The sequence below is a fragment of the Manacus candei genome, unplaced genomic scaffold (genome assembly GCF_025592945.1).
Source record: "Manacus candei isolate 608988 ecotype Guabito, Panama unplaced genomic scaffold, ASM2559294v1 h1tg000067l, whole genome shotgun sequence".
NCBI classification, from domain to species: Eukaryota; Metazoa; Chordata; class Aves; order Passeriformes; family Pipridae; genus Manacus; species Manacus candei.
Window position 1 is genome coordinate 2,627,648 of NW_026138115.1, and position 12,444 is coordinate 2,640,091.

At 45.9% G+C, this 12,444-nt stretch overlaps 1 protein-coding gene and 1 long non-coding RNA gene across 3 annotated transcripts in view; both read left to right on the forward strand.

The window, feature by feature from the left end:
- Window positions 1-693, forward strand: part of LOC127479568 (uncharacterized) — a 40,148-nt gene extending 39,455 nt beyond the window's left edge. Inside the window, exon 3 of the long non-coding RNA XR_007907599.1 lies at window positions 58-693. This is a non-coding gene — a long non-coding RNA (uncharacterized LOC127479568). The remainder of the gene's footprint in view (window positions 1-57) is intronic.
- A 2,796-nt stretch (window positions 694-3,489) lies between these two features.
- The window catches only part of PRIMA1 (proline rich membrane anchor 1), a 54,606-nt gene continuing 45,651 nt past the window's right edge, over window positions 3,490-12,444 (forward strand). Inside the window, exons 1-2 of one of the 2 annotated variants that reach the window (XM_051806713.1) lie at window positions 3,490-3,864; window positions 10,116-10,266. In XM_051806713.1, coding sequence (XP_051662673.1) covers window positions 3,772-3,864; window positions 10,116-10,266 — 244 coding nt within the window. In that variant the 5' untranslated portion in view covers window positions 3,490-3,771. The remainder of the gene's footprint in view (window positions 3,865-10,115; window positions 10,267-12,444) is intronic. The other variant, XM_051806712.1, reaches the window with a different exon arrangement.

Genomic DNA, 12,444 nt, shown 5'->3' on the forward strand with positions numbered 1-12,444 from the left:
CTGCAGAAAGCTTTGAAAATTCAGTGCTGAAATATTTTCTGTTTATGTTTTGGCTAGCATTTCACCAGGTTGGACACTCTTCTTCAGTTCATTGACGCAGATCCAGAAATGTCATTAGCAAAAAAAGCTTAAGTGGATTCTTCCTAGGCCTGACTGACCACAGATCCTGAGAAGAGGTCGCCTTCACTTCCTCTGCCACTAGCTCCAGCTAAAACTCCACTCTGATGTTTCAGAAGACATAGGGACAAAGCTTGCCTAAAGTCAGACTGGGAATATCTGTTGATTTTAATGAAGTTTTGACAAGTCAGCCTCGAAGGGAACCTACTCCTGTGCCCTCTGAACACTTGAATTCATGCTGTAAACTCCATCAATACCAACAAAATAAATAGCCTCCTAAAGTCTATTATAAAGTTATGGCTACTTAGATTAAAGGAGTACAGTAATATTTGTTTGCACAGGTAATCAGTGCAGCAGTCCTTACTAATGTTTCCTGAGTAGCTGTTGCACTGGAGTGTTAATAACAAGTTTTTCAATTATCAGCAATTGTTTTGAAAAAAAGCCACAAAGTAAAAAACATAAATACTCCTTTGGTAATCAAACCAAAGATGAAAAGGAAAAAGTAATGGTCATCATTCTATCGAGTGTTAATATTCAACTTAAAGCTTAAAAAAACCTGCTTGAATGATGCTATTTGTGCAGTCTTTTTCTGAAAACAAATAAAAAACCCCTTTTAAAATAGCTGAAGTTATTATTTTGAGCTGTAACACTTACTTTTAACACACTTTTCATCTCCAGAGCACTGAGCCAGAGCATGGACCTTTGCTGATCACACCAGCAAAGGAACTGATATTGGTCATGATTTTTGTGATGTGCTAAAAACATTTTGGAGGACAGGACCCTGTTACTGCTTTTCCCACCAAACACAATACAAATTTCAGGTAGCTAGATCTGGTCATGCTGGTTTTGACAGGCAGGGAACCTGGTGTAGGTAATTTTAAAAATATGCCCAAGGTGGCAGGGAAGTTGTGGCTGGTAGCAGTAACCAGGAAAGCCTGGTTCTGGTTCAGGGATGGTAGCCCTAGCCATTATCCTGCTCAACACTTCAGTAGTGTGACTGCTACAAACAAATCATTCTGTTCTTGCACACACCAGTCCTGGTGCTACAAAATACTTAACGCGTTATTAAGCAAAACATATTTCAAGCCTGTCATTGATTCAGTCTTGCAAGCATTACATCATTTATCTTCCTTGTAAGTGGGAAAAATTCCTGGACTCTATTTTCTCTCCATAGAAACTACAGAAGAGAAGCCAATGTAATTAATTAAAAGCACTGGTGTCATGTGGACAAGGACAGGGCACATATTCAGCCCTTTCTTTAGCCATTCAGACTAATGGGAAATATGCCTGTATGTGGACCACATGACTGGGTCCAAAGGATGGATTTAATGTATCTGCAGACCAATCATTTTCCCAAGGGAATTGTCAATTACCAGAGTGAAACAGAAAGGATGCTGATTACCTGGGCTAAACTCTGCTCTTTTTTGTGTCAGAACAATATCCCTGATTGCACTTGCTTCTATGCGACGGGGTTGAGTTTGGCTCTGTCTACTCAGTTCCCTGGGTTGTCTTGGAACCACAGAAACAGTGCTTTGAGATGGACAAATAGCTACTTGGACAATTGCTAATGGCAGGCAAATCCGCAGTTCTTCAGACATTAAGGCTTTGTAAATACTGAAAGAAAATAAATCTGTGTTGTATTTTTTTGGCGTACAATGCCTAAAGCCTTATCTCTCATTCTGTCAAGAACCAAGAACTATGTATACAGATGGTGCAATTTATTATGTTCTGTACTGTGACCAAGTGCTGAAATACCTTCAGGAAATCACCAGAAAGCCTGAAAAGCTTTGCTGTCTCTTGTGACTCCAGCTCACTAAAACTATAATTGAATGAGCACAATATATTAAGCCCTGTGTATTACACAGTAGGCTTACAGAAAAGGACACCATCTTTTTCAGCATCATTACAGAAAATATATTTGCTGTACAATTACTGCCCACAATGTCTCTACCTCTCGGTATTCTGCCCTCACAAAACCACAAGGCAGGGATTTACAATAAATGTCTAGGTTCAATGAGTCTACCTCAACTCAGGTGGAACACCATCACATTCCAGTATGCTGTTCTCATTTGTAAGATGCTGCTGGGCCTTATAGTCCTGACATTTAAAACAGCACCTGTTGGGGCTGAAATGAATGGAGATGGCAGTGTAACAGTGGTATGAAAAGAAAATTTTAGCTGTGTATCAGCTGAGAAATGAATGTATTTCCATTCCCACTTCTCTGAGCAGATTTTTATGAAACTGATTATTAAACTTGACTCAGTGGGTGCAAGAAATACAAAAAAACCCTAAATTCAGTATCCTCAAACCTATTCATCTCAGGATATGAAATATAAACCCTGTGTCCAATATTCTGTTCAAACCCACATGCTTACTGCATTCGAAACATTGAAAACAGGACTCCTGTGCCATTGATCCAACAACAGACGTTTGATGGTCATTCTGATACCCACAAAGCCCAACTTCCAGCAACGGCCACCATTCACACAGCAGTTGTTTTGCTCATTTACTGCTTCACTTTATTCTTGATTTTCTACTGTTTCCTTCTTGTGGGGAAGCCGGGTTGCGGTGCCTTGCTGTTGTGGGGGGGGAGTGGGGAAGGGGAAGGTGGTCTATCCACTTCCCCCCAAGCACTGTTACACATTTCTGCGTGCTTTCTCAGAACATAGAAACACAAATGCCATGAAGCGTCTTCCCTGTTACATCCCAGAGACACTGGGCTGACCCAGCCCCAGCTCCCGCCTGTCGCAGGACAAGCCCTTGTATCACTCGTGAGCGAAGGGGGGAACACCAACAACCACCAACCGCAAAACCACCCGGCCTCAATTCTGGATGAGGCTCCTCCAGGACGGGGGGTGCCGGTTGATCCCGCGCTTTCCCCTTGGCTCGGTCCCGCTCTCGGCTGCGGGGAGGGCGCGGTGGGCGGGTGCGGCGCTTCCCGGCTGCCGGAGGTGCCCGAGCTTCCCGGGGGCCGCCCCCGCCGGGGCTGAGCGGAGGGCAGCCGCCGGGAGGAGCCCGGGCGGGGAGGGAGAGACGAGGGGAGCCGTGCGCGGAAGGGACTGCCTTGATGGGCTTGAAAAATCACTGCAGCAGCAGCGGCGGCGCCGGCGGACAGGGGGGAGATGCAATCCCCGGGCTGCGGGGCCGCGCCGCTCCCCTCGCCTCGCCCCTCAGGCTCCGGCCCCGGCCCTGCCCCTTTTCCCCTGCGCCCGGCTCCAAACTTTTTCCGCCGCCCGCTCATCCCCTCGGGTGTGAGGGAGCCCCGAGCTCAGCGGTGAGCGCCGGCCGGGGAGCCCCCGGCACAGGCAGGCTGCCGGCGGCTACGGCCAGAGCATCCCGTGGAGGGGGAGCCAGCGGGGCGGGCGGGGAGGGAGGTGGGCAGGGCGGGGGTGGAGGCGCGTCTCCCTGCTGAGGGAGCTGGGACTTGAAGAGCTCTGGGTTTTCCCGACCACTCTTTCCCCTCCCCACCCGCCCATCTCCCTGCCTCCCTCTCCCCCCTCCTTCCCTCCCGCCTTCCCTCCCTCCCCTCCAGAATTAAAGTTGGGACAGTCGCGCTCCGGGCATGGGTGCGAGCCAACGCCTCTGCCGCCGGCTCGCTCTGCTCCCTCCCCAGGTCGCCCGGAGCCCGCGCCCCCGCCCACCCGCCCAGGAGGGATGCTGCTCCGGCAGCTGCTGGGGCTGCTCCGCTGCTGCTGGCCCTCCCTGCTGCTACACTGTGCCCTCCACCCGCTCTGGGGGTCCCTCCAGGTAGGGTCGCCCTAGCCCGCTCGCAGCTGCGGGGCGAGGGGGGTGGCGGGCCGGGGCCGGGGCGGGGGCAGAGCGGGGGCGCGGGCAGAGCCCCTCCGGCACCCCCGGCACTGCGGGAGGAGGCCGTGGCGGCCCCCGATCGGGGTGAGCTGTTGCTCTCGGGGGCGCGGGCCCCGCTCGCTGGGCGCTGCGGGACGGCGAGTGTGCGGGACGGGCGGCCGGGGACAGCCCCGAAGCGCCGAACTCGGTCCGAGAGCGGTCGGTCCGAGCAGGATGGAGTTGACTTTCTTCGGCGCGCTGGCGGCCGGAGGGATGGAAAGCGCATTTTGCTGTAGGTGGCAAGATGCACGGAAAGAGGCAGTGGCGGAGCGGAGACCCGGCGGTCATGCCTTGCCGTGGGTTTTCGGTGTTGATTGCGAATTGAGGATTCTGTGGGTTAAGGGCTGAATCAGCTTTTGCCAACTCCGACACGGTGGTGTTTTGTGACCTTGATTGTAATGTGAGGTGACCAGCAAGAGAGACTGGGAGAAACTGGTATATAGTGAGGGAGAGCGCCTATCCAGTTTGGAGACTCAGAACAGCAGCAAAGCTCAAACTCAAATGCGTCACTTCGATATTTTAAAGTTTATTTATCATATATGTCTTCAGAGAAGTGATTGATGAGCCAGCCAAGTGCCGTTCAAGAACTGACCAATTACAGTTTCTTTCTTGGAGAAAATATAGTGGAGACTCCACATCTTTTACTCCCTGATCTAAACTTAGTGACTCCCAAGACATTAAAGAGAGATGTTGTTTGTTTTAGCATCTTGTCTCTTGCCATGAATGACAAAGAGGATTTGTGCTCCTTACGAATTAAAATGAACAGAAATACAACTAAAACAACCCAGTTCCCCTGTCATAGAAATCCCTGCCAGTGCTACCTTCCTGCTGTCCTGCTCAAGTATTCAGGTAGCTGAGCTTAAGTTAAAACTATAACTGCATTTTTCAGGGAAGCATAGTTGGGTGAAAAGAGATGCCTCGTGCAACCTCTCTCCTGTAGTCAGTCAGTCAATCAAATAGAAAAAAAAACAACTTGCATAAACATCTTTCTGGCAAACTAGTCAGATAATCTAAGATAATCTTTCAAAAATAATTATGTTTATAAAAATTGAAACAGGCTCTGAGAAATGCAAAAGCCAAGGAGCGCAAGCTTTCCTTGCTGTAATTTGGAAGTTTTGTTGTCCCATTCATCAACTGTACTTCTGCTATTGCCTGCTGTTCTGTCAAAGAGCAAGCAATAAAGCTGCTCAAGCTTTTGTCCAGTTCACCCAAAACTAGGCTTAATCTAGAGCTCCTATCAGCAGGTACCAATGGGAAGGGCAGGTGTGGAATGCTCACCTGCATGCCAGCCTTCCGTCCTTCCTGTGACTGAAACTCCTTCATCTTTGAACCCCTCCCATGACTCCCTTCCCCATGTTGAGTCATAATCCTTGCTGTTTATCTTCAAAGTCTCACAAGCCATGTTCTCCTTGACTAATTCTGTAATGTTGCATCGTGTCGCTCCCCTGCCCCTGCTCCATCTATAGCAGCCGTCATGTTTTCTCACGTCTCTTCTCCCAGCCCCTTTTCACCCATTCGTCTGTGCAATGACTTATGTGTGGCATTGCCTTCCCTCCCACCTCTTTGCATTCCCTCCCTAGGCCCTGCCTTGTGACACTTAAGGGAATCAGTCAGATGCTAATCAAAGGAGAAGCATTTATTTTATTAAAAGCAAAACCAAAACAAACCTCACAATTTTTTCTCATTAGCCTCATAGCCAGCTCTGTGACAAGAAGGATGGGATGATTCTGTCTGATGCTTTTGACATAATTTAAAAAACAGAGCAGTAAGGGTCATGATAAATAGCAGGGTCACATTTTTTCTGGTTTCATAAACATGGATCTGGATTAACTCTGATGTGAATTACACAGAGCTGTCCTGGGATTTATGCAGTGGTGTTGAGATCTCATCTCTGTAGACTGCTTCCAAGAAAGCAGTCTTGCTTTCTTTGTAGAAGACAAAGCTCTTGCTACATCAGGAGGCTTTTAGAGGTCCCTGTGCCTTTTCAGTCAACTGCAGTTTTCTTTTAAAGCTTTCCTCCTTTTACCTGATTAAAAAAGTCGCAAGAGGGCCACCCTCCAGGGAGTGTATTAATCCTGTTTTCCCATCCCACTCTGTAGAACATGCTCGTGGACTGCTGCAATCACATGGGACTCTGAAATACTAAAGAGCTCTGGCCACATGCAGGCAGCCCCCGATTGGGGTGAGCTGTTCCTCTACTTTATGTAAAGCAGGACTAGGACCACTCTTTCTAAAGGAGATTTTGCATTAAAGAGAAATATGCTACAGGTACAAACTTCAACAGAGACTGCAAAAAGAAACCACCAGTTACCACTTTCTGTTTGTTTTTCCCTGGACATTTGTGGATCAGATTTCATTTCCATAAATATTTTAAAACATTTGTCCTTTTTGCAAAACATGTTCGCATGAAATGCAAAAATCCATAAAGTCAAGTCTACATATTTTCAGAGCAGAGAAAAAAACAATGCATCAGCTTGAAGTCCAGGCAACACGTCTAGACTGGCCAGCTGCTGAGTGTGTTTTAAGAAAGCCTCATGCCAAACAAACAACCAAGTTTAAGACAGGCCATGGCTTCTCCAGCACCCAGACAAATGGCTGGAAGGTGCAGAGGTAACAGCTAGGGAGCAAGCCCTGTGGGGTCCATTTCCAGAAGTGAACCCTTCCCAAGGCAACCTCTGTGCTACAAACTGCCTGGCAGCCTGTTGGGTTTCTAGTTACACATGAACCTGCAAAGGGCTTCCAAAGCCATTCTGGGACCATGAAAGTGTCCAGCAGAACAAGCAAGCAGTAAAGTTTGAGGCCAGATTCAATTAGCAGATCTGGCCAGAAAAAGATTAGGGTCTTTCAACATGCCTTTTTTCTCCTGCCACATGCTGTAAAAACTTACCTGGAATTTCAGACAGTAAGAAAGAAACATGAAGTATTATTTTATCATCTTTTGCCAGAGCAAGATTGCATATTTTCTAGTGATTTGTTCTGCTTACCTTTAGGAGACACAAGTAACAGCCTTCATTTCTTTCATAAGAAGACTAATAGACATCAACAGAGGGATTTTTTTTTCCTTGAAAAGGGTCCAAATGTTTTTCTTTTTTTCCTAATTCTATTTTGCTACTGTTATCTACTGTTTTATGTTACTGTTGCTATTCTGTCTTCCTGCAGCAGTCCTTGGCTATTTCTCTCCTCTTCGAGGCCCTCAACCTCTATTTGAGTCTTTCCTTTTCCTGCCAGATTTCAGCCAACTTACAAAATCTTTGTTATTGAAAACTAACCATCTAAGAGAAACCCCTGCAAGGTAATATCTGTGTTCCTACAGGTATCTTCTAACAATCAGACATTTTACTCAGTGACAAGAGAAGGGAAACAAATAGGTGATAAAGCCTCTGCTTTTAAATGTCAGTTCTTTCACGATTCTTTAAAAATGATCATACGGAATTTTGCTAAAGGTGCAGGCTCAGATACTGAGAGACAAAGGAACTTTTTTTTTTTTTCCCCAAAAGTAATATTTTCAAAGTAGACAGGACAAAGGAGTGACTGGTCATGTATAGGGTTAATATTGTCTGCAAAGTAATTGAGAAAATTATCCAATGGTTTCTGAGGACGCTCTATTACCAGGCTAGGGTAGGAGAGACTCCAGGGATTTAAAAGCAGTCAATAGCTCTAAAAAAAAGACAGAGCAAGCTTTTGGTTCATGTTCATATTAGGTTAGAGCAATAAGTCAATGTAGCTTTGCCATACCAGTACTGTCTTCAGACTTACATACACAAAGCTGCTTCTGGTTTGCAAACAAAGCTGGCTCCAAGTCTGCTCAATGTTATTCTGCCCTGTGTCTATCTTCTCCCATCACACTGGCTCATGTGAGACTGTAGTGAGCTCATAGGATTCAACAACAAAGGATCTAGTTAGGGGACAGTAGTTATAGCTAGGAGTTAATAGTTGCTTCCTGATCAGTTGCTGGGACCAGTGGAGAGATGGTACCCCACCTCCTTCCATCAGCACAGTAAGCATTGTCACACCCATTCAACAAGGTATACCACAGCCACTGCATGGAGTGGATGCTTTTCTCATGGGGCTCTTCTTGGGAGCGTGCCTAGCACCCCAACACCACGTGTGAACAGTGTTGAAAGAGCTGAGGCAGTATGGAGGATATTCTGCTGCCTGGGATCACTTACTTTAAAAATAAATAAACCTGCTTAGCAGACAGATTTATTACCAGTCATGAGGGATTATGCAGCCGAGTCACTTTGATTCATTAGGCCGTTCAGAGAGTTTGTGTAAGTTCCTGGAAGCTGTCTGAGATGGTCTTTAACCGTCCTCTTACTGTTACCTGATGGTGAAGGGGAAACTTGGAAAGCACTTGTGCTGAATTTGTTTTTCCCTATGTTTGGTAATAGATTTCGACAAGCTGTTTAAAGAACTGAGCCTTCTGCCTTATGCTGTGCTGAGCTGTCCTTCCGACTCAGCTACATGTAGACTTTTCTATTCTTTCCTCCTTCCCTCCCTATAATATTTAATCAACAAAGCCCTACCTCCATTTCCCTGAGGCCAGAGTAATGCGTCTTTCTGCATTTAGAAACCTCCTACGCATGTGAACGTGTCCTTTGTGCAGTGATGTTGTTTTAATTAGCCACATCTCTCTTTTTGGCCAGAAATATAAAATGACTGTGCACAGCTTTCCTGCAGCCAAGAGGCAGTGCAACCCCCTTGGTGCCCAGCTGGGGGGAGTGGGAGAGGTGCCTAGCCTGGGGGTTAGGGTTGAAAAGGCAGAGGAGGCAGACTGTGCCCGGAGCTGGCAGGGAAGGGAAGCAAAGCTTGGACGGGAGAGAGAAGCGGGGAGAAGGCAACCCTGGCTGACCCTGAGGATAGGCAGAGAGGCAGAAGAAGCATGCCTAAAAGAAATCAGAAAGCATGGCATGAGACATCCTCTTTGTAATGACCAATATGTTGTGGAAAAACTCTGATTACAGAGGATGATGTTAGGCCAAAACTATTAGGAAAATAACCCGTCTGAGACCAAACTGCACGAGGCAATAGCTGAATGCTAGTGTAACTGTCCTTAGCTTCAGCAAGACACAAGTCTGTCCCAGGTGGTCTCCTGATACTTACATTCAAAATGCTCGTTAGATAACATGCTTATTAATCTTTTACACTTTACTTTGTCTCCTTAAAATTGTATCCAGTATTTTCCATCTGAGTATAAGTCATTCAGAAAGAGCTGGCTTAGAGACCTTTGAAGTTAATATGTCTCAGAAGCTTCTGTGATGCTCAGCAAATTTCCTTTTCATTAGGGACTGACTCCATTTTGTAGCATTATAATAGGAATTTTAATGAATATTCCTTAAATCATTAGTTATGTAAATACTGCTGATGAAAAGACAAATTTGCTGTTCATAAGTGGTCCTTGTCATGACTAGATCAAGCTATTGAATATATCATATACCAGTACTGGCTAAATCATTGTCCATTGCCAATCGATGCCCATACTTGGGTTCTGCAGTGCCTCATCTTCAGTTTTATTAGCCAACACTGCATGTTACACAGGTTACAATGTGGCATTTCCATTTTAACTGTGTCATTGCTGTGGTCTACAGATGAGTAAAATATGTGTTCGCTCTCCTCTTGGTGGGAAGTGAAACACCCTGTGAAATGCTCTCTCAACTTCAAAGTGATGCTGGCAAAGCAAAGCAGAGATGTCCTCTGGCTTTCAGTTCTGCCATAAGGAAAATGAACATAATCCTGACCCTAACTGTCTTGTAATTTTTATTAGCTCTCTTTGGCTTGCAGCAATGACCCTGTGAATAATGCATGCTGCTAGATGGCTTTCCTAAGGAAAGAAGGCTTACGCAATCATATTGTCTGCCACTGCCTGCCTTCTCCTTACTCCATAATAACTCAAAAAACAGCTGGCCAATTTCAACCAAATTTGACAGAGGCAAAAGGAGTCTTGAAGATATTGTATTAAGTAAATAATAAAAGATAAAAAACGGGAACCACATAGGGAATAGACACTCTTGTAGTCACCTTAATGAGGAACGTGAGCTCAGTTCTCCCTACAGGTCTGAGGTGCCACTCGGATACTCAAGTCTAAGAAACACATTCATGGAAAATCAGTTGTCACTGTTTTGCTGCTCATGCAATGACTTGTTTCTTCACAGATCACTCAGGGTGAGCCCCAGAAGTCATGCTCCAAGCCTGTAGCAGAGAAAGTTACAGAGAGCTGCCAGGAAATTTGCCAGTGCAGGCCACCTCCACTGTTACCACCGCCTCCTCCACCTCCACCGCCCCCAAGGTTGCTGGCGGTGCCGAGTAAGTAGCCACTGGTACAGTTGTGGTGCACTGAAGGAGGGCAAAGCGACGGGGACACCTGGACAGACAGAAGGAGAAAGGATGTGGGAGAGGGCACAGCTAGCTTGTTTGTCATTTTCCACTTAGCAAATGGAGGAAGAAGTGTTCTCAGTAGAGATGGAGATCTGTTTTCTGATCAATGAATGATGCTTAGCTTTTGGAGGAAAGCCAGACAAGTTCCCTCCTATCATTGTATTATATATGATTCCCTAGTTTTAAATGGTTTCCTAATCCCCTAGCCCTGGGAAATGCTTTCCTACGGAGACTTAGCGCTGTGCTGACCTTTGAGTTGCATGAACTCCTTTTACGCCAGGTACGCGGCTTGACAGTCTGGGTACTCCAAGGGAAATTAATTACGGCTGTTACAAAAATCAGAGGCATGTCAGAAGTCAGTGGCAATTGAGCAGTTTTCCCACTAATGCACATACAGGCTAAGACTCATCTATTTCTCTTCATAAAAATCAATGCTCCCCATCTTTATCCGAGTTCCTCCTAATTTCCAGCCATGCGTCCCCATGTCCAGCACACTTGGTGCCTTCAGCTCTGCCAGCTCCCTTCCACATCAGTGGTCCTGTGATCCCTGATGCACAGATCATTTCTGGAGAGTGATAGCTGTGCTGGTGGTCCCCCAGAGGCAGTCCCTGTGCAGTGGGACAGACCTCACCAGTGCTATGTGCGCTCACTGGGTGCAGAGACATGGACTAGGTCCCAGGTATTTGGTATTCCAGCAAATCTCCTTAATGTTTATGCATTTTCACAAATTCATCTCTCCCTATAAGGCTGCCTATTAATTCATCTCCCTGCTTATATAAACTCTCCTGGGAGCAACGTTGCAAAGTATATCTAGTATCCTCAGCACTTCCCTCAAAGAAAAATAAATCATTAGGTATCATCATTGGGCTGTTTGTCTTTATCAGTGCCGTCTCCAGATGTGCAGAAGACACGAAGTCTTCTGCACAGCTTTTAGTCAGACGGAGGACAGGCAGAATTTTTCAGTGTCTTTTCTGCCAGGAGCATGATTTGTACTTGTGCTACACTGCAGAAAATTAAGGCAAAGGCAGAGAAAAACCAACAGGGAAACACTTGGGAAAGAAAGTACAAAGACAGCTGGGAAAGGAGAGAGGGATGTTTTTTATAGCAGAAAAAATCTCTTTCAATGTTCAGGAAAATGTCATGGACAGTAATATTGAAAATTACCTTGATCTTTGTATCACAGGCAGAAAATTACGTACTTTGCCACTCTGTTTTCTTATACTTGGGGCACCCTGTGTCCCTGAGGGAGACAAGATGTGGCATTGGCACAGGGACCAGCCCTGCTGTCCAGCTGCAGTGGGAAGGGGGGACTGGTGCCAGGCTGCTTCCCCTCCCTGGGCTGCCATCAGGCAGCTGCTTTGAGTGCATGGATTTGGCTCCTGTGAAGTGGGAAGGAAGTCATGTCAGAAAAAAAGAAGTCTGTCACACATTGCAAAAAGATGAACAAGAATTCAAATGGGCCTGTGACTGGGATAGCCTGATGCTTACTCAGGCTGGATTGCCAGGTGCTAACCCAGTTTTAAAAATGAGCTATATATATCCAGATGACTAATATTTAAGCAAGTGACTTCATTTCAAATACAATGAAAAAAATAGATTACACATTTCTTTCACCAGTAAGCTTTAGAGTAGCAATCAAGTGCCTCATCTTGAAAGATGCTTTCATTATTATCAGCTGTCTAGGCACTGTGATTTAGCCCATGTGTACAGCAATCCTCATCCTTGTGATAAGGAACAAGCCTAGTGGTTAAATATTGATGTTATAGATACTGCTTTTAAAATGGTATTCAGAGAAGAAGGCACTAAAAAGCCAAAACGAGCTATTGTGAAGTGGTTGAAGCTAGACTTGCACTTTGCACTTTCTAAGTGATTGAAGTTTAGCATTGGAAAGACCTTAGCAAAAAAGCAGCAGCCTGGGAGCTGCAAGATTTTTACCTTTACAAGGTACAGTGTCTGCCCCACGAGGCACTCCATAAAGATGCTGGCATTGCTCTCAGAGGTTTGTGAGGCACAAAAGGCTGCAGTCTGCTAGGTACTGTCCTTAAAAGCTCTCTCAGCAATCAAACTGAATCTTGCTGGAGGTTTAGATCAACTCTAAAACAGCTG